Source organism: Astyanax mexicanus, chromosome 5 (genome assembly GCF_023375975.1).
Source record: "Astyanax mexicanus isolate ESR-SI-001 chromosome 5, AstMex3_surface, whole genome shotgun sequence".
NCBI classification, from domain to species: Eukaryota; Metazoa; Chordata; class Actinopteri; order Characiformes; family Acestrorhamphidae; genus Astyanax; species Astyanax mexicanus.
Window position 1 is genome coordinate 55,675,331 of NC_064412.1, and position 19,021 is coordinate 55,694,351.

At 36.3% G+C, this 19,021-nt stretch overlaps 3 protein-coding genes and 1 non-coding gene across 4 annotated transcripts; 2 read left to right on the forward strand and 2 right to left on the reverse strand.

Moving 5' to 3' along the window:
- Nucleotides 1–1,359: 1,359 nt before the first annotated feature.
- Nucleotides 1,360–7,564, reverse strand: LOC103042871 (tumor necrosis factor ligand superfamily member 11). The gene is made up of 5 exons (XM_015604499.3): nt 7,475–7,564; nt 5,327–5,572; nt 4,496–4,531; nt 4,255–4,393; nt 1,360–3,206 (listed from the first exon to the last, which is right to left on the reverse strand). The coding sequence occupies exons 2-5, from the start codon at nt 5,501–5,503 to the stop codon at nt 2,755–2,757; spliced, it is 804 nt and encodes a 267-aa protein (XP_015459985.1). The 5' UTR covers nt 5,504–5,572; nt 7,475–7,564; the 3' UTR covers nt 1,360–2,754.
- Nucleotides 7,101–11,800, forward strand: mtrf1 (mitochondrial translational release factor 1). Its single transcript, XM_007244211.4, has 9 exons — nt 7,101–7,786; nt 8,744–8,841; nt 8,929–9,010; nt 9,106–9,213; nt 9,328–9,500; nt 10,148–10,265; nt 10,374–10,510; nt 11,230–11,328; nt 11,553–11,800. Exons 1-9 carry the CDS (start codon nt 7,420–7,422, stop codon nt 11,670–11,672), a joined length of 1,302 nt encoding a protein of 433 aa, XP_007244273.3. The 5' UTR covers nt 7,101–7,419; the 3' UTR covers nt 11,673–11,800.
- Nucleotides 11,801–13,201: 1,401 nt separating this feature from the next.
- Nucleotides 13,202–18,496, reverse strand: wbp4 (WW domain binding protein 4). The gene is made up of 10 exons (XM_007244210.4): nt 18,384–18,496; nt 17,805–17,877; nt 17,651–17,713; nt 16,829–16,952; nt 15,749–15,922; nt 15,341–15,402; nt 15,155–15,230; nt 14,734–14,924; nt 14,127–14,338; nt 13,202–13,747 (listed from the first exon to the last, which is right to left on the reverse strand). Coding segments are annotated over exons 1-10 (1,185 nt in total). The 5' UTR covers nt 18,386–18,496; the 3' UTR covers nt 13,202–13,539.
- A 257-nt stretch (nt 18,497–18,753) lies between these two features.
- trnae-uuc (transfer RNA glutamic acid (anticodon UUC)) lies at nt 18,754–18,825 on the forward strand. The gene has a single exon. It is a non-coding gene; the product is annotated as a tRNA-Glu (tRNA).
- Nucleotides 18,826–19,021: the final 196 nt, after the last annotated feature.

The following is a 19,021-nucleotide window of genomic DNA, read 5'->3' on the forward strand; positions in this document are numbered from 1 at the left end:
TTGTGTTAGTCTGTATATTCTGGGCGTTTTCTGCTTGCATGTTTTTTGATAAATAGCAAAATACTAGCAAAGCATAGCTGTAGGGTATTTCCCAGTGAATATATATATAAAAAAAAGAAATAAGATATAAGACCAGAGAGCTTAAGCAGTGATGCTGCTTACATCTTACTTAAGCCAAGGTAATTTTATATGTTTTGCCTGGTCAAATAAATTTTGATAATATTTGTTAATATATCCATTCCTGCATTTAAGGCCTGCAACACAAAAAAATTGGGACGAAAATAAATGAGGTTTAAAAAGGTGATTTTTAACCATGATTTGGTGCAAAATGTTGCTGACCAATAAAAAAATATGTATCTTCAAAACAGCAACTTTACTAGAGAGAGAAAAAAACATACCTTTCTATAAAATTCAATGTAAAAACATACAGTGTAAAAGGACTGTTTGTGTGTTTAAATTATGTATTAAACAAAAAATCCACAAAAAAATAAAATACTCGGTTTTCATTGGATAGTGATGAAAAGCAGTATACACAAAATGTTGTGTCTTTGAAGAGCAAATATGGACAGAGGATCTCCACTTTTTCAACAAATGCATAAGAGAATTATGGAAATGTTAGAAAATAGAAAGGGCCCTTAGATGGCACTGTAAAAACACACATAAAACATTAGTCTTGTTTTAATCATGTCCAGAAATGGTGTCAATTTTTTGGGGCTCGGAGACATCTGGGATAGATCATCACAGAGTGGGAAATGAGCATTCTGTTCAGATGAATCAGTATTTTAGATATTTTTTAGGGAAAAAATTATGCTGTGCCTATATGGAACAAAGATGAAACCATCCGGATTGTTATCAGGAAGTTCTGTCTTTGTACGGGGATTTTTCAGTATACACTTCTGTTCTGTGATGGCAGTATCTCCTCAAGACAGCTTTATCAGGGGTGTCCAAATTTTTTTCAACAAGACAATGTAAAACCACATGCTGCATGGAAATAACAAGTGAATTTGGTTTTGAATCTTGTAACAGTGTTTACATACATGAAGCTTAATATTCAACAAAGTAATAATAATCAGCGTTTATTGTAATTATACTCATACACTTTTACAGTGCACCAAAACATGTTTTCCTCACATATCCCAGCTTAGAAAGCCAGGGTCAAAAATACTACAGCGCCGCTGGAGCAGAGAGCGTTGAGTAACTTGCTCAAGGACTTGTTCAACAGTAACGAAAACCACAAAAGCCAGATGTGAGCACAGCCACACATCTGCAGTGACATCACTCCGGTGTGTGAGTGGAGAGCAGAGTTATACTAGTGTAAGGTGTGGTAGTCTCAAATGGAGTTGGGCTGAGAGGAAAGAGAAGAATCTTCAAGTCTTTTAATATGAAATGAAATGGAATAAAAAAACAAGAAGCATAAGACCACAGCGCTACAAACAGACCACACCAAAATAAAAGTCACTAATACAAATTCACAAACAGATCATCGCTAATAAACAAATGAACACGCTGTCAGAACAAAATCCACTAACAAAAATCATGACCACTACAAAACGGACTTCAAGAATGTGAACAAAAACTAAAAAGAAACAAATACACAGGTTTATAAATGTTATCTAAATCAGTGCGACCAGCACCTAATCAAGTGAAACCACAGTTCATCCAAAACTCATATTACAATCAAACAGTACAATCAAAACAGTAAAATATTTATGTGAATATTTAGAAATGATACTTTTCAAAATAAAAAATGTTAATATATTTACAGAGGCATATACTTTCACTAAAGAAGTGAACATGTTATTTTGGCTACACATAAATGACCTTTGGGAGATGAGGTATGTAAATTCATATTTATATGTAAATATGTAAAGATGAGCCTAAAATCACACCAATACCATTTCTAGCCAATAAATCTGAAAACTGAAAGAGTGTACCCACGCCAGGAGTTTAGCTATGTTTATTTTCCTGCAGTCTTTCAACTTCAGACTCCTCTCAGTCTTGCCAGCGCTCATACTAATAAATCCCCTGCTGTAGAACAATAACCTTTCCAAAATATATTGGTCTGTTTTAAAAGGGCGTGCATCGGCAGAGTGGATATTAGTATCTCAGGAAACATCCAGTCTTTATTCATTTTACTGAAAGTGGTTGAATTGCAATATAATGTGTAAAATAATATAAATTGCCATATAAACTGTCAGTCCGGGTATACGTCTGATGAAAAAACTATTTCTGGCTCAGAAGTGCCACAGTATACATAAATATAGCCTTGAGCATATGTTTGGACACCAATGAGTAAATTACACAGTTACAGATACCATTACACTGTCTTTTATAGCATATAATATCTAAACTATTATCAAGGTAAAGGGTACCAAAGTTTTGGCACCTTTAAATTAGGAACTAATTCCACTGTACTATATTTGCTTTTGGTACCTAGTAACAGGTTCATTGGTTTGCCATCAGCAGCTAGGGTCCTCTCTCTGGGTGGGTATATGACAGCATCTGCCCTCATCACTCATATTCAATTACTAAACAGTAGTAACAAGAAGCAAAAACATTAAATTCCTTTTTTTTACAGTGGTGTACTTTAACTGCTGTTTTTAGCCCAAAGATTGGCACTGTAAAGGCTCAGGATAGTGGTCTTCAGATGATTATCAGTGGTATTCTTTATTTAAACTCTATAAATTCTATTTTGTCACAGAATACAGAGTTTCTCAAGTACAAAAAGAGTAATCCCACAAACAATTCTCCAAGCTACACTTCACTGCTTACCCTAAAAGCCCCAAAGTAGCTGCCTTCAGCTTCTGGATCAAGCATCCAAGAGTTTGAGACACTCACATATAATCCTTCTCCAGCCTGCAGGGAAAACACCCCACTCTGCTGCTGACAGCACATGTGATAAGTGCCTCGCTTCCACTGAAACGTGTTCCCACTTTTCATCAGCAGTGTTGTCCTTAAAGTGGAGCTGTAAGATAAACGCTCAACGAACACATACTGTATGAGCTGCACACCTTTGTCAAACGGTGACGAGGTGGGTGATTCATTGGAGTGACCGTTCTCCAGAAGATCGTAGTAACGAAAACACGTTTTGGCGTAGACGTAGTACAGGCCTGATTTCTGAACAAGGACACGCCCGTTGTTGTATCCGAAATGCTGAAGGTTGCCTTGCTCAGGGTACCAGTGAATGATGGTGGCATGGATTTTCCCTGATGACAGAAAAACAACTGTCAAACATCAATATTTGTAGAATGATTAAATAGTAGTAGTGTAATAAAAACACAAAAGTGTACACTAAAAATGACAGTGCTGACATGTACTTGTGATACAGTAAAAAAGGAAAGTGTTAAAACTCTGCCTTACGGATATGTTTCAGTTGTGCACTACACACTAATACCAAAAGATATACACTACTTGCTAACTTATTAGTGCAGGCTTGCAGGTTACTACACACTGTACACATATGAAACACAGTGATTATTTAAAGTGATGAAGTGCTGCTGTGCCAAGAAACTTCACAGAATGTAAAGTTATAACATTATAACATTAATAGCATGTCTTTGGATAATTTATTAAAAGAATCTATACATGTTTAATATAACATTGAGTTAATTACTGAGACATTGGAACAACAAGTTCCCCTGGTGCCATTGCTGCTGCTCTTACATCACTTCAGTGACATGCCAAATGTCATGAGATATCAGTGTGGGAATTCACGGAGTGTTAATTCAGAGGACAGTTCTAATTTATCCAATGTAGATTATGACTTACTATCACTTAACGGTGTCTTGTTTTTTCTTTTCTTTCTATCTCTTCTTTCTTTTCTGGCTCTGCTTCATGATTGCTGAAGTTTCATATTTTGCCGGTGGCAGGAGTGACGAACCTGGCTGGCTGGCTGGCTACTTTCAGTAATTAGTGGGAGGAGCCTCTTTGAGGGTGATTCTAATAACAGTGTGGTTGTACTTTCCCGCATTGACCGTCACAGAATTTTAAGGGGCGATCACACAGTTTGTCACTTTATTCCATTTATAACCAATCGTAGTGTGGGGGCTCCAGACCAGCTCTGGAATCTAAGCAATTGATTGGTTTGCTTGCCTTGTTGCACCGGGTCTCACCTTTATGAATATGTACCTCTTTTGATACCTTTGGTTCCTTTCACCTTTACACTTTAGTGTACACAGGACAAGAGTCAAACATAATTTGACTGTAAGAAACATGTTACATGAGTTGCATGCTGTTTGGAGCACTGGTACTCACTCTGTATATGTCCACTGACTGGTTTGATTGGCAGGTGAGCTGCTGGCATGATGTTTTTGTGTTTCCTTTCAGACTTGACATCTGTGCTCGCCTTGGCATCTCTGAATGTTGCAGCTGAGACTGGTTCAGTAAGAAGATCCTAAATGATAAGAAAGTCAAATTTCTAGGACTTTACAACATATGAGACATTTTTTGTATCTGTTCAAGCTGTTATAGTTCCCATAATCACATAACCTCTTACCTCGGGGAGCGTCTGGAGCTCTGCGGATGAGTCAGCCTAGAAATAACAAGCACGCGGGAAAGAACCAAGACCCACTGCTGAGAATGTGTTTAACGGAAAAACGTGCACATAACATTAGTGCTTCTCTGAGCACAACCACCTGGAATTCTGCTGACTAGTCTCTCTCTTGTGCTGTTTGTGAGTGTAATTAGGTCCCTTGTAGGTCACAGATGTTAGTCATGAAATTACACAAAGAGGTTGCAAATTTGCTGAATGATGCCTGAGACATTGTTTTATCACAGTTTTGACATACGATTTTGGTATATTTGGTACATTTAACATTTACTAATGGCCAGTATGTTCAATGCAAGACAATGCATGTTTTAGAAGTGCTCTTCAGCATGCTCAGTGCAATTACACTTTCTCACCAGAGAGTATTTTAAATCCACAAATCTTACAGACTATTGCTTTTCTATGCAATACACCATTTGTTATTAAAACCTGAATTGTTTTCTATTTTTATCTCTAAATGTGGAATTCTGATTTAAGCAATTATCTTCAAAAATCTGTAGGATTCTAATATCGTGATGCACAACTAAAAAGAAATGTTGAGAGTTTGAAGAGCATTGACAGCTTTAAAACATGACCACAATAGTTGATTCTCCACCAATGTTCTAAGAACAGAACCTCTGAAATAAGAGTTTGTGTCTTATATCTATTTATCTACTCAAGATAAAACATTAAACAATATTTTATAATATGAATACAGGCACTGTGCTCAGTTTGTTTGCTTGTCCACAAACAATTTAAAATAAAAGAAAAGTATTAGAGAGAGAGTACTGAGGGCTGTACCTGTGGTAAATGGCCGGTGAGGTGCAGCAGCAGTGCTAGGCTGGAGGTGATCTGCAGAAAGCCAGTGATTGTGAGGAAGATGATCACAGCCCTCCTGCAGCTCCACTGTGCTGATCCCTGTCTCTGCTGAAGCTCCAGATCACAGATCTCCATCTCTGCTCTCTCCGTCCGGGGCATCACTCAGCAGTCTGCTCCTCTGCTGCTGCCGGAGAGTTCTCAGCACTCTGCCAAAACTCCCTCCTCTAACTGTACAGAGAGAATAAAGAGAATAGAGAGAGGCGGTGCATTCACTGAGCCACTTCCTGTCTTCTTCTAACTAGTGCATGCTGTCTGCAGGGCTGGGTTTCACATAATGTAGAACAATACAGTACAAAGACAGTATTCATACACGAGCTCCATGCATTTTAGCAGAGCCCTTTAGGTTAACTCCTACACCAAGTGTCAGTGTGTTCACACATGGTCAAGACAGGTTTATACAGAGGCATTTCTACAACAGATTTAGTGCAAACTGATTTAAATACGTTGTATGACCAGTTTTCCTAAATCCAGCTCAAAACCTGCATTTACTGGATTTTGCTGTATTCAGATGGTCAAAAATAGGTTTTTGATGGTCAGGTTGCCCAGCAAACATGGTTACATGGTTATCTGCAAACTGTTTTTTTAGTGATTACAACGTTAGGCACTAAATGTTAAAATGATTTGTGATCTAAAATATATGAGTTCTACTGTCAGAAAAGTGAAATGAAAATCGGTATTGAGCTTGTTGAGCATAACCAGCATGACCAAAATCAGAAGCAACATACACTATGGTGGTCAAGTCCTCATTACCACCTAATTAACCAGCACAGCACATTTTCACCATGATGACCAGCTTTTCAAGCATCTTAGAGACCATAAGAGACCTGTCTAGACAGTCTAAAAAACAGTTATTAACCTGGGGGTCTGGGCAGGCTTTACTCAGGGCAAATTATAAACCCCTAAACCCCCCACATTTTTGGTTGGTGGAATGCTTAGTAAACATCACATACTTTCTAAACTTTCACAGACTAATGTAACATAATGTTTTGGCAAAATTTATTTATTTAGTCTCACACTTAAAGTTTTTGATTTTCATATTTGGTAGGCATAATTTTTAAAAGTAATGGAAGTTTATCAAACTAAATTAGATGCATTTGTAAAAGGATCAAACGACACAAAAATAAAAAACACTGGACATTAAAACATAACAAAACAGTGAATAACCCAAAGGAAACAGTGACAAGAAAAAAATGTCCCTCCTAGGGCGAACAAGACTTACAAAGGCGGCTGTTCCTCCTCCTCCAGTCAGGTTCTTATTATAAACAATTGGTGAAAAGAAAGTATTTATAATGGTTAACAGTATCAAAATAAAACTTATAGAAAATTACGTTCTATGTTTAATAAATAAATACTCATATTCTTTGTCTGGGACATATTTTACATCACATTCATTTAATATCATGTATCAGTGAGATTAACAGTTTTATCAATCTTTTCTCTGCTGCTTACTATTTGTAAAAAAAATGAAATTAAATGTAAGGAAACAATAGCTTGTGTGTTTTTTTTAATATTTTAATATTAATCCACATAAAGAAATAAAGAAAATAAAGAAAAACATTGAATGAGAAAGTGTGTCCAATTTTTCTGGCTGATACTTTCTGGTTTGGTTTCCTTATCAGAGCATATAATTTTTTTCTACTTTGAAACTACATATCCCAGAATCCCCAGTAACCAAGTACTTCCTGGTGCCCTTGTACGTCACACATCCTCCATGTGTGTACCCTTGTATACTGTTCTCGTGTGTTACAGTTAATTTATTTATAATATGTTGTAGTAAAGTAGAGAAGCTGTGTTGCAGTGATCTGCAGGCCTGATTGGGCTGTTTTTAATCTATAAACTATATAGCGAGTTTTATATAGTGAGTGTTTATTTAATTTTAGGGCAGCGCGTGTTTCAGAAATGATAGATAACTAGATAGTTAAGTAACTTAGGTTAGTTATATAGTTATCCAATCTGCTGTGTTGTGTAGTTTTACATGGACTGGCTGAAGAAAACCCATCAGAAACAGAGAGGAGATGAGTGCACAGAGATGGGTCCGGCTGTGTGTGGCCGCGGGGACAGTCTTCTCACCGCTGGCCCGGAGAAGGGCAGGAGCAGCCCGGGCGCTGGGGCTCGGCGGCGGCGGCGGGGTGGTGCTCCTCTCCCGCATGCTGTGCTGTAAAGCGGAGGAGCTGCTGAGGAACGAGGCGGTGCAGAAACACCTGAAGCGGCTGCTGCAGGAGTACAGGACTATCTCCAGTAGTTTACAGAGCGATACCGGGAGCGACTCGGACAGGAGGGCTTTAAACCGGAGGCTGGTGGATCTGTCCTCTGTAGTGAACACGTTTGAAAGCTGTGAAGCAGCTTTATCTGAGTTAGCGGAGGTTGAAGCTCATCTACAGAGTAGGTGCTTTAAAATCAACTGTATTGCAGTTGTTGCTGTATTATAATCCGCCGCTAGATGTCGCCAGTTTACAATAACAACATGCTGTGTTGGTAAATGGGTGCCTGTGGGTCAGTGTAATATTTATCTTTTTAGTTTTCTGACTTAATTCAAAATGTGAAAATTAAGTGTGTTCACATAAGACAAATTGGGAGACAGCAAAAGCTATTTTGATATTTTTTATATAGGATTTATTATTATTTGTTTATATATTTTCTTGACCTCCTTCTTTGTCCTTTCCTCTGAGCTGCTGTAACATTGCAAATTTCCCCATTGTGGGATTAATAAAGGTTTATCTTATTTATACTGGCTTTATATCCAGTGAACTGCAAAATTAGACAAACTTTTTAGACAACAACTGTTTTTTTTAGAACTTATTGAGTTATTGCTCTTAGATCATGGAAAATAACAAATGCACCAGGTGTAGATATAAGTATGTAAATGGTAGATTAGGTTTTAAGGAATTCATTACAACATTGTCCCTAAAATAAGTAACAATTACTTTTCATGCTATTAAAGGTAAATATTTATGCTTTTATAATATTATGGACTCATATGGCTTGATAACCATAATACCTTTACCATAATCAAAACAACTTTTTTCCCCTTTTTTTCTTATACTGTGGTACTTGTGCTTAGTATCAGATAATATTGTTTGCTCATGGTTGCATCAATTAAAATTCCAATTTGCACTAATAATTTCTGATGTGGCATTCTTGAAATGAACCTTTTATAGTAAAGTGTTTTTTTTTTTTTTTAGTAATTACACCATCCCTTTAAACTTGTATACTGTTCTTTTTTAAATATAGTGTCGCAAAGCCAATAAAATAAGGGGGTAAAAGTTGATTTCAGGTTTTACCTAAAAACTAAAGCAATCCTCATATTTTTCAGTCAAATAATGTTTTATGTTTATGAAGGTACCACAGATGGAGGGACTGAAGATAAACAAATGGTGGAACTACTAAGAGAAGAACAGCAGGAAATTGAAAAAAAGATTAAAAAGTTAAATAGAAAAGTAAGTATAAGGAAAGTAATTGTCTGTAGTTGCTGATTGTTATAATAATCATACGAAGACATATTATAAACTGTGTATTTGTTTTAGTTGATACAGACACTGGTTCCGAGTGATGAGCACGACAGCAGTAATGTAATTCTCGAGGTTGCAGCAGGAAGAACTACAGGAGGTCAGTATTCTGTCTGTTTTCTTTTAAGTTATACAATAGCTATTGTTATATTATTGTTGTAAGTAGTGATTTGTTGTCTTTATCGTTTGCTTTAGGTGACATCTGTCAGCAGTTCACTCGAGAGGTGTTTGATATGTATCAGGGCTTTGCCAGCTATAAGGACTGGGATTTTGAAGTGTTTAATTACACTGAAGCTGATTACGGTACTGCGTCTCTACTTCTCTCTCTACCAATAAAACTATTTATTTGTTCTACAAAACATGTTTACTCACAGTATTGCAGACTGGAATCATTTGTAGCTGCTTTGTTTGTGTTAGGGGGTCTTCATCATGCAGCAGTGAAGATTTCAGGAGAGAATGTGTATCGCTGGTTGAAGTTTGAGGGAGGAACACACAGGGTCCAAAGGATTCCTGAGGTTGGACTCTCATCCCGCATGCAACGTATCCATACTGGAACCATGATGGTTATAGTCCTGCCACAACCCAGTGATGTGAGTCTGGATTTGGTCATGTTAAGCCTCTGATCTATTATATAATGGTAGACAGTTGGTTAGAAATAGTAAAATATAGATATACAGCATTATACAGGAGTTTTCAGTGTATCGCTGTGGGGTGGTGGTTAGCCGCTAATGCTAAAGCTGCTGCACCCAGCCTTATTGGAAATCTGGAATTCTAAGCTTGCTGAGAATGAATGGATGTGTTTTACTCACCAAAAAAACAGGAGAGAGTTTTCAATAGAGAAATCTGTGTAGATTAAAACCCAGCGCTTGTTTGACTTTAAAAGACAATGTTTTTTTTTTTTTTTTTTTATTACCGTTTTGTTTACTTAGCTTAGCTTAGCTTTAGTTAAACCAGCAGTGAGAGCTGCTGATTTAGAAGGAAAACATGGGGACACCCCTGTTCCTTACTAGTGTCGCACAATGTGCCTTATAATCTGGTGCGCCTCATAATCTTGTGCACTTTATATTAAAGTAGACCAAAAAAATAGACGTTTATTCATAGTGCGCCTTATAATTCGGTGCTCTTTATATTTTCGACTAATGTGGTATTATTTTGTTTCTGTATTCAATAAAAGAAACTGTCTTTATTATGTGTTTTTCAGCTTTTTTTCCCAACTTTTCTGATTAATCCATTTTAGGTGGACATAGCCATAGATCCTAAAGACCTGCGAATAGACACTTTCAGATCGAGAGGGGCCGGTGGTCAGAGTGTCAACACTACAGACAGTGCTGTCCGGATAGTTCACCTGCCCACAGGTTCAGGCACATGCTTCTCTAATTCTAGCTGTAATAATTGAAGTGTTTTTCACTTAATCTTAATGATATAATTGTTTTTTTATACTGTTTTCTTTTACTCTGTTGCAGGAACTGTAGCAGAATGCCAGCAGTCTCGCTCTCAGCTACAGAACAGGGAGTTGGCTATGCGTGTGCTCAAAGCTCGGCTTTATCAGAGCACCGTGGGCCGACAGGTGGAGGAGAGTCACACAGCACGGAAACAGCAGGTATGTGTAATTTAATCAGTATTAAATTTGTTACATTGTTAATTAATTCTCTATTTAATTCTCTTTTTTAAAACCACAAATTGAATGAACTTTTGTAAATACAGTTGTTACTACAACACATTTATTATATAATAATTGTTTAAATAGATGATTAAGTGTAAATGTATTAATTAATAATTAATTAATAGCTTGTTAATTGCAATTTATAGATTCATGCGGGGCATCCGTGTACATCTGTTTTGTTTGTGTTTCAATGACAAAACAAACCATTTCTTTCTTTTAAACTCTTTCCATCTTCACTTTTTTTCACTGTAGTATATTTATTTTCAACCAGAAGTTATTAAAACGTTATTAATCTGAGACACTTTTTTGTTTACATTACATTTGTTGGACAAATATCTGGTACATACAGTCCCCTCAAATGTATTAAAACATGAGGCCAATCTATCGTTCAGACAGAAGGTTGTAAATCTCTGTAAATCTCCGTAAATACCTGACAATAAAACCTAAAATGTCGCTATTTTGTCTTGTGTTCTTAATCTTAATGTCAAACCCAAATGTTTTCAGTTTCACAGCAGAAGTAATGAGACTGTCCTCACTGTTCCAATACTTTTTTGGAGGGAACTGTACATTCCAGTACTCATTTAGAAAGCTTGCGATGTGCTGTTCAGGTCAGCACTAATATATTCAGCTCTTTCGATGCGCCTCTCTCTGTTTAGGTTGGTACTCGAGCACAGTCAGAGAGGATACGATCTTACCATTTCAGCCAGGACAGAGTGACGGACCACCGGATTGGCTATGTGTCTCGTGACATAAAGGTGAGTCTTTTCTTTTTAACAATATTTTTAGCATTATCTTTTTTTTTAATTATGTCATAATGCAATGTAGGCATTTTCTGACCTAATCATAATATAGTCAGATGCAATGTTTAAAAAAAGTGGTGGTGAATGTGTTGTTATATTTATAATCATAGGGTTGCAAAAGCAACACAGAAACTTATACAGTTGTTATTAACTCTAAATATCTGACTCGTCTCTGGCAGGAGTTTATGAGTGGTGGTGAGCTGCTGGAGGATCTCTTATTACAGCTACAGGAGAACGCAGAGACCGAGGCTCTTCTGGAGCTGGTGAAGAACACACCACCCCGTCATGCTGATGGGTAATTTTGTGTTGTGAGGCACTGGGTTACATTGAACGTCTGTATTATATATGAATGCATATTCTGTAAAATGTTTTTTTGTGTTTCTCTGGAGGATTATTTGCACAATAAATAACTTATAATAACTTTGCAGCATTGTTTATCTAGCAATAGTTTATTTAGTAATCTTCTATCAAAGTGCACCTGAGGAATGGCAAGTGACACGCTGATTAGTTTATTTCACATTACGCCCAAAATACTCCAGTGAATAATTAAGATAATTAGTACACGCCTGTTGCACGTTTCAAGCTGCGCAAGGTGTACTCTTCCTGTCATTATGATAGCAAAGACACACTGACACCCTAAATCAAGCTGCATGGTGCACGATTGAAAGCTTACCTATAGATCACTGAAATAGTTAATTTTGGAATCATGAATTGCTGAAATATCAATTTTCTGTGCAGTACTGTTTTTTCCTAAATATTTAAAACTGTCTACCTTCTGAGTGGTGCAGTCATCCAAAACATCTGAAAGTGCTGATCCAGAAATTATAAAATATTCTGTTCCTGGAAGTTTGAACTCTTTACTTTTTAAATATTAATAAAATGGTTGAACTGTCACATTTTTAAATATTAGAAACTAACATTTCCTCGTTTTCCACATACTGTCTATTTTAACTGAGTAACAAAGTATTTGTACCTTAACCTAATTTTCTACTCCTGCTATTCTCTTATACAGATGAGAGATACAATCATAACTTAAAATACCATAACAGTGCTGAATAAATTACTGGCTGCTATAATAAGTAAAAGGAGCAACGCAGGATAGAAGAACACACCAAAAATATTTAATTTAGTACCTTAAACCTTATAACTTGATGTTTCTGAAGTGTGGAAAGCAGAATATCTGCATGTGTGTGAAGCTAAATAAAAATATAATTTATGTTACTTAATTACATATTTAAGTACAGGCTAATATGATTATTAATTGAGGGTGTGGAGAGGCTATCAGTGACATGCACTCACTCATGTGCACGCACACACACACACACACACACACACACACACACACACACACACACACACACGGGCATCCAGCCTATCTGACACAAACAGCATGCCTGCTGGCCTGCATATGACCTTAGGTCCCTGAAAGAAGTTTTTAACAGATAGGCACGTCACTATTAATATTTCTCATTTCAGGCCATTTATTTATGACTGAAGCAATTTGGAGTTTTAAAACTAGATTTTGACACAATGGACTATAAAACTAAAAGTGCAATATTATAGTTTTCAAACAGAAAACCCTACTGCCCTTATAAAATATGATTTAAAAACTGAAGTGCATATATTTTAGCCGCAATAGAGGTTTAGAAGTGGATTAAAAGGGGTAGTAATAAAGTCATTGATAAGATAAAGATAAAATAAAAAAACAGCTTGTTTCGATCATACAGCACTGCAGCTACTGGACTACTAAAAAAATGGGCATTCTAAAAGGTATTTTATATCTTTGTATTTTTTTTATCATAGAGATGATCCAGCACTAAGAAGAGTGTAAAGTCATGGAGGAATGTTTAATACCAGAGAAAGCATCAATATTTTAATTCCCCTTTCAGTTTTTAGAAAAATATTCTCATCCACATCAACAACTGGCAAAAATTACACACTTTTAAAAGTAGACGAATCCATGAAGGAATAAAAACAAAGGGCTCAGTTTTATCAGACAAACATTGCAAGAAAAAGTAGTCACAAAAGTCTGCAATGTTCAGATATTTGACCTGAAATTTCCTTGATGTTACCTTGATGTCATCTGTTTTGATAAAAACTTTGAAGAATCTACATTCTGCCTGATCCTCTGTCTGTCCTATAAAGTTTATCTGCGTCCTCAGTTCTTCAGTCGTCTTTGCCTCTCTGCCGAAGACTTCTCGACTTCCCGTTCTCCGTCTTCCTCTTCTTGAAAGTGGTTCCTGCACTGCTCTCGTCCCCCAGAGATGTGATGGTTCGTTCCTTGAACTTGGTCTTGGGTTCTGTGGGCAGATCTGCAGGGATGGGCGCAGCCTCCTCACTTTCTATCTGTGGCAGCTGCAAATCCACATTCTCACTACAAACACAACATTTACAGAGATTCAGCAATTTAGCAGCAGGAATAATCAATTACTATTGACACATTAAAATATGCAGATCAGTCAATCAATAATACCCCACCCCAGTTGCTATGGCAACTCAAGCCATTCAGTTCTCCCTCCTGCTCCCACCCCTAAACCCATACATCACCTAGAGCCCCTCCCAAACAACCCCTCCCATTTTTTTTTTTTTTTTAAAGCCTTTTTCAAATTTGAACTGAGGGTGGAGTCAGCTAAAATCACGCATGCACATTTACAAATGTGAACAATTAAAACAGCTACATCTGATCTGAGCAGGAATCAGAATTAAATAATGTAAAGGTAGGCGTGAAAGTTGTAGAAGAGCGCTGTACTCACTAGGGGTCCTCCTCCTCCTGAATTTGTTCCCAGGCTCCGTAAGGGTTTGCTTTCCTGGGTTTCTTCGCAGGTGTTACTGTTTCTTCTGCAGGTACAGCTGGTTCTAAAACTCCTTCATCGTCTTTCTTTTCCTCTGTCTCAGCGGCTTCATCCGGTTCTGTCTTTTCCTCTGTCGTCTCTTCTGCTGCTGGTGTGGCCTCTTCTTTTCTTTTCTGGAAAAACAAACAGTTTCCTCTGTTAAGAGGCACAAAACTGTAACGCTGCATCACTAAAATAGCAATCCACAAGTCAGAGTGCACCTGACTCTTAAAGGGGATGTCAAGTGACACACTGAATGGTTTATTTCACCTTACGCCCAAAACTAACCACATCCATAACAAATTAAGAGATTTAGTACATGCCTTTTGCCAGGCATACTTTTCACGACGTTATGATAGCAAAGACACGCTGAGACAGCCCAAATCAAGCTGCACAGTGCACAGTTGAAGGCTCACTTATAGATTGCTAAAATAGGGCCTCTAATGTATTTCTAGATAAGCTGAACACTTGAACACTTTAAGGCTTAATGCAACCAAGTAAGATTCATATATATTTAAACATTTCTTACTCTGAAGCTGATTTTGGGAGCTTGGGACTGTTTTCCCTCCACCGGCTCTGAAGCCTCTTCTTTAGGAGTCTCAGAACTGTCCTCTGAGGTGGTGAGCGGTTCTGGTTGAGGTGTGGTCGGTGTGTCCTTTTCTTCAGCAGGACTTTCCTCCTGAGGTGGAGAGTAGTCCGCTGGCTTTTCCCAGCTAGATTCTGTCGGGATTAAACAGCATATTATATGTATAAATATACATATTACTGGTTCAAAAATCAAGTCTGTGAAATGTTTAGTAATACAGTTGCTTTGTAAGAAACCAATAAGTGTGTTTATATTTTCAATTCATCTCTGTACACTGTTTCATTGTCAAGAAATTAAAAGGTAATTATAAAGAATTGAATTGAATATTGAAATGAAATAGAACTAGGGAACATTTAGATTTCACCTCCTGTCTCTGTGTTGTAATAGTAAGTATATCCATCTGGGCTCACAGCTTCCATCCACGCACTGCTGGAGATGGTCTGATAAAAAGATGAGAACACACAATGTACTTAATGTACATACTGTATATTTTGATACTCTATATATGCTATTACGTTAAATAAAGAGACAAAACCACAAATTTACTTACCAAGATTGGGTCTGATGACACACTTTCGCCTTGAAATCCTTCTGGTTTCTCCCACTGAGACTCTAAAATAGATACAATTTCCTTAAATAGTGTTTCATATAGAAGATAATTAATTTATTTATTCATTCATTAATAATAAAGGAACCAAGACGGCAAAAGTACCCTGAAATATTGTGATTTTATTTTAGGGCCATATCGCCCACCCCTAGTTATCATAGTTAACACCATCCTGGATTAGCATTATTAGTAATGAGACACAAATGTGCAAATCTGATATCCAAGTATAAATAGAATTTAGCAGTCATTTACCAAACGTGACAAGCATGAAACAAATGAGCTCGCTGGCTATCTTTGTTTTTTAGTGCTAGTTGCTAATGTGCAGTAAAACAAATGACATAAGCAGCTGACCTCCAGTCTGTGTATTGTAAAAGTATTCCAGTCCATCATCAGTCGTCCCCTGGAGCCAGGCGTCTGATTCACTGCTGCTGCTGGTTTCTGTAGTGACCTCAACCTCTTTCTTAGCCTCAAAAATCTTTCGCTTTTGAGGTTTTCTTTGAGTCTGAACAGGAGCTTCCGAGGGACCTAAACAAATCCAGCAGGCATTATTTATTTAATCACTGGGTGATGTTTTTAACATTTAATATTTCTAGGGAAAAATACTGCACAAAAATGATCAATCTATTAGAATGTTAGCAAAGCAAAGCAGCAAAGTGGTTTTATTAGAATAATTGAATTATGGTTGTGTTATCCTGTAAGAAACTTGTTTTAATACATTTAATAATATTTATCTTGATGTTACTACATTTATTTATCTAAGATCTGATCAGTAAAATAAACAAAACAGAAACAGTTCTGATAATTACATCATTGGTTAATGTAACCAATAACATATGGTTAAAACCTCAATAAGTGTTTACTTAGTGAGGAGGGCCCACACACCTAGCTGAGCCAGTATGTCAACTTTGTTTATAATAAAAAAAATAAAAAAAACAACTCAAAACAACAGTTTTATTTTATTTGTTTGTGAAACTTTGTTTTCCCAATTTCAAAAACTAAATATTCATAAAAATGAAAAGGTCAGCGCTCTTTTAAAATATAATATAATTGCATTAATATAATGTTGTATTATCATTGTATTATATCAGTCACCACAAATGGTCTGAATATGAGATTAATATTGTTTCACTATAAATTCTGAGGCTGCATATTAAACAAAAAACTTAAACAAAATTGTATTGCTAACTACAAGTACGCACAAGTTTTACATAACCTTTTAAATATTATTTTGTAATTGATCACAATACCAATAAATACTCTCATTTTGTCCATCTCTTTTATCTATCTAGATCTAGTTGAAACCAGATAATTTTATAGTATACGCATATTTAAAGTTAAAATATCTAAAATAAATAAACAAAGGGAAAATAAATGTGGCATCGCCTAAATCGGTTGCTGAGTAATTTTTCTGTCACTGGCTAAAACTGTTACCTGATTCTCCTTGTAGTCTTTTCATGTCTTCTTCATACGCTTTCAGTGCAGCCTCCTCCATTGCTGCAAACTCTTTCGACATTTTCTCTTCTTTCTTGGCTTTGTCAATGCTTTTCTTTTTAATCTGTAATGAAACATGGGAGGGAGGGGTGTTAGAGTTTAGTCATTGGCACCATCATCAAACAGCAGAGGCTTCATCACATAGTGACCCTCTTATCTCTGCACAGATGCAGCAAAAAACACATGGCAGAGTTAGTTTACATATTTTGGCAGCTCCTCAAATGTTTTTAACCTTCATTACAGCACAGCCTGCTGGTTTTAAAGTGTACAACATCAGATTTTTACCAGTTACTTTTATCAGTTTATTTTGTGTTTGTAGCAAGATGGTTGTCAAAAAGGTTTTTTTTACTGGATGGTAAACTATTTTATTTTCTGAGGAACACATTGCCAAAATATTGGAAACCTGACTGTATCCAAAAGTAATAAGTACTATGCAGTATATGTGACGGCTCTTGAGGTCAGTTTCACTACCATATTTAGTATAGATTATCTTCATTGTGCCTATAAATGTTTTACGAATAAGCAAATTGCCAGATTTACATATTTACTGTGGATGATTCTAACATCAGAACATTACCTTTTCCATTATCAGATCAATACACATCCTGCTCTTTTATTTAAATGTTTCAATGCTTCTCAGTCCCAAAATCTAGTAGATGAATACTTGAGACGCTTTTGTGTATAGGTGGAATTTGGAGGTTTTAATTTGATAATGGGATGTATTTCATTTTAAAATTTGAGAAACATCAAATTTAAACTTACCTCATCAATTTTAGCTGTAACATTTTGCTTGTGATTCTTCCCCCTCTCGTGAAATTCAATACTCTGTAATGATTAGAGAAAAAATGAGCACAATAATAAAACATGGTGAAAAAAGTAGAGTAAATATAGAGAACAGTTGCATCTTTTTACTTACAGGCTTGTTATCTGCAATCCAGCACTTGCAGTACTGACAGAATTTTCTGGGTTGGGATTTCCAGTAGTCAGCCCTTAATCACAAACAACAGCACAATGACAATATTTTTGTTATTTTATTGTGATAAAGAGCACATGACTGTTAATATTTTAAGGTTAAATCCAGATGTAAAAATTTTAAAACTGATATTTTAGTATTTTGTTGTAGGTAAATCAGGTCAGAAAGATATGGAATTTAAAAAAACTTAATTAAAGCATTTGAATTTATAAAATGATTGGAACACAGCTTCACCATGGGCTCCTTTGGGTAAAAAAAATAATTGAATGAACTGTAGTTAATCAGGGTAAATTATTTATTTTTGTTTATCTAGGTTAACCAAATAAAAGTTAGCTAAAATATCAGTTGATAACTCAGGTGTAAGACGTTAAATTAACAGACCTGACTTTAATACAGATAAGCCTGTTAGCTTTAGCTAAATCGGTTAGTATAATATAAGCATGAGGCTCAAATGGTTCAAATATGACTTTTTAATAATATCAGAAAACAGTCAGTTAACGGTAGAGCAGATTCAGTACTTACATTATGAATTATTCAGCTTTTAGAGGGAATAAATCAGCTACACACTTCAGTTAACTTGGCTGCTGCTAGTTAGCTAACTAGCTAAGCTAACTACATAGCTGTAATGTACACATTTGGCGCAGGGCTGTGACGTCATGACTAAGCGACCTACACTTGCTATTATGAAGTCAAGAGAGCGATATCCATATAGTTAAGTAATAAAGTAATAAATCATACATTGTTTTATAAAGAGGGGGTTATTTCTAGCAAACTGTTAATCGGTAACATATAATTTATGTAGTTAAATGTGTATATAGTGAAAAAAGTGAGTTGTTTTTAGCCTCGTGTAATACAGTATATAACCTAAGACAGCCAGTATATTCACAAGACCTCCCATATGGTCTAGCGGTTAGGATTCCTGGTTTTCACCCAGGCGGCCCGGGTTCGACTCCCGGTATGGGAAGTAATTTTTTTCCTTTTGTCATTTTTACTTTTCCTTCTTCAACTTCAAATACTTCTCATCAACACTGTGCAATACATATGATTTACTCACAATTTAAGGGTTTAAAGAGCTTTAGGAGTGAAATATATTATATTAATATTATACAGCGCAACGCCTCTCAAAAACAAACCCACTTCAGATCTAGCGCCCCTGGCGG

What these genes read in the sequence shown, in the direction of transcription:
- LOC103042871 (XM_015604499.3), bottom strand. Translation starts at nt 5,503, where the DNA reads ATGCCCCGGACGGAGAGAGCAGAGATGGAGATCTGTGATCTGGAGCTT. An exon ending in AGCTCCAGACGCTCCCCGAG is followed by an intron (nt 4,394 to 4,495) that starts GTAAGAGGTTAT and finishes CTTATCATTTAG; the next exon opens with GATCTTCTTACTGAACCAGT. An exon ending in AGTCAGTGGACATATACAGA is followed by an intron (nt 3,207 to 4,254) that starts GTGAGTACCAGT and finishes TTCTGTCATCAG; the next exon opens with GGAAAATCCATGCCACCATC.
- mtrf1 (XM_007244211.4), top strand. Translation starts at nt 7,420, where the DNA reads ATGAGTGCACAGAGATGGGTCCGGCTGTGTGTGGCCGCGGGGACAGTC. An exon ending in AGCAGGAAGAACTACAGGAG is followed by an intron (nt 9,011 to 9,105) that starts GTCAGTATTCTG and finishes CGTTTGCTTTAG; the next exon opens with GTGACATCTGTCAGCAGTTC. An exon ending in TCCTGCCACAACCCAGTGAT is followed by an intron (nt 9,501 to 10,147) that starts GTGAGTCTGGAT and finishes AATCCATTTTAG; the next exon opens with GTGGACATAGCCATAGATCC.
- wbp4 (XM_007244210.4), bottom strand. An exon ending in GGATTGCAGATAACAAGCCT is followed by an intron (nt 17,714 to 17,804) that starts GTAAGTAAAAAG and finishes TAATCATTACAG; the next exon opens with AGTATTGAATTTCACGAGAG. An exon ending in TTACAATACACAGACTGGAG is followed by an intron (nt 15,403 to 15,748) that starts GTCAGCTGCTTA and finishes TATCTATTTTAG; the next exon opens with AGTCTCAGTGGGAGAAACCA.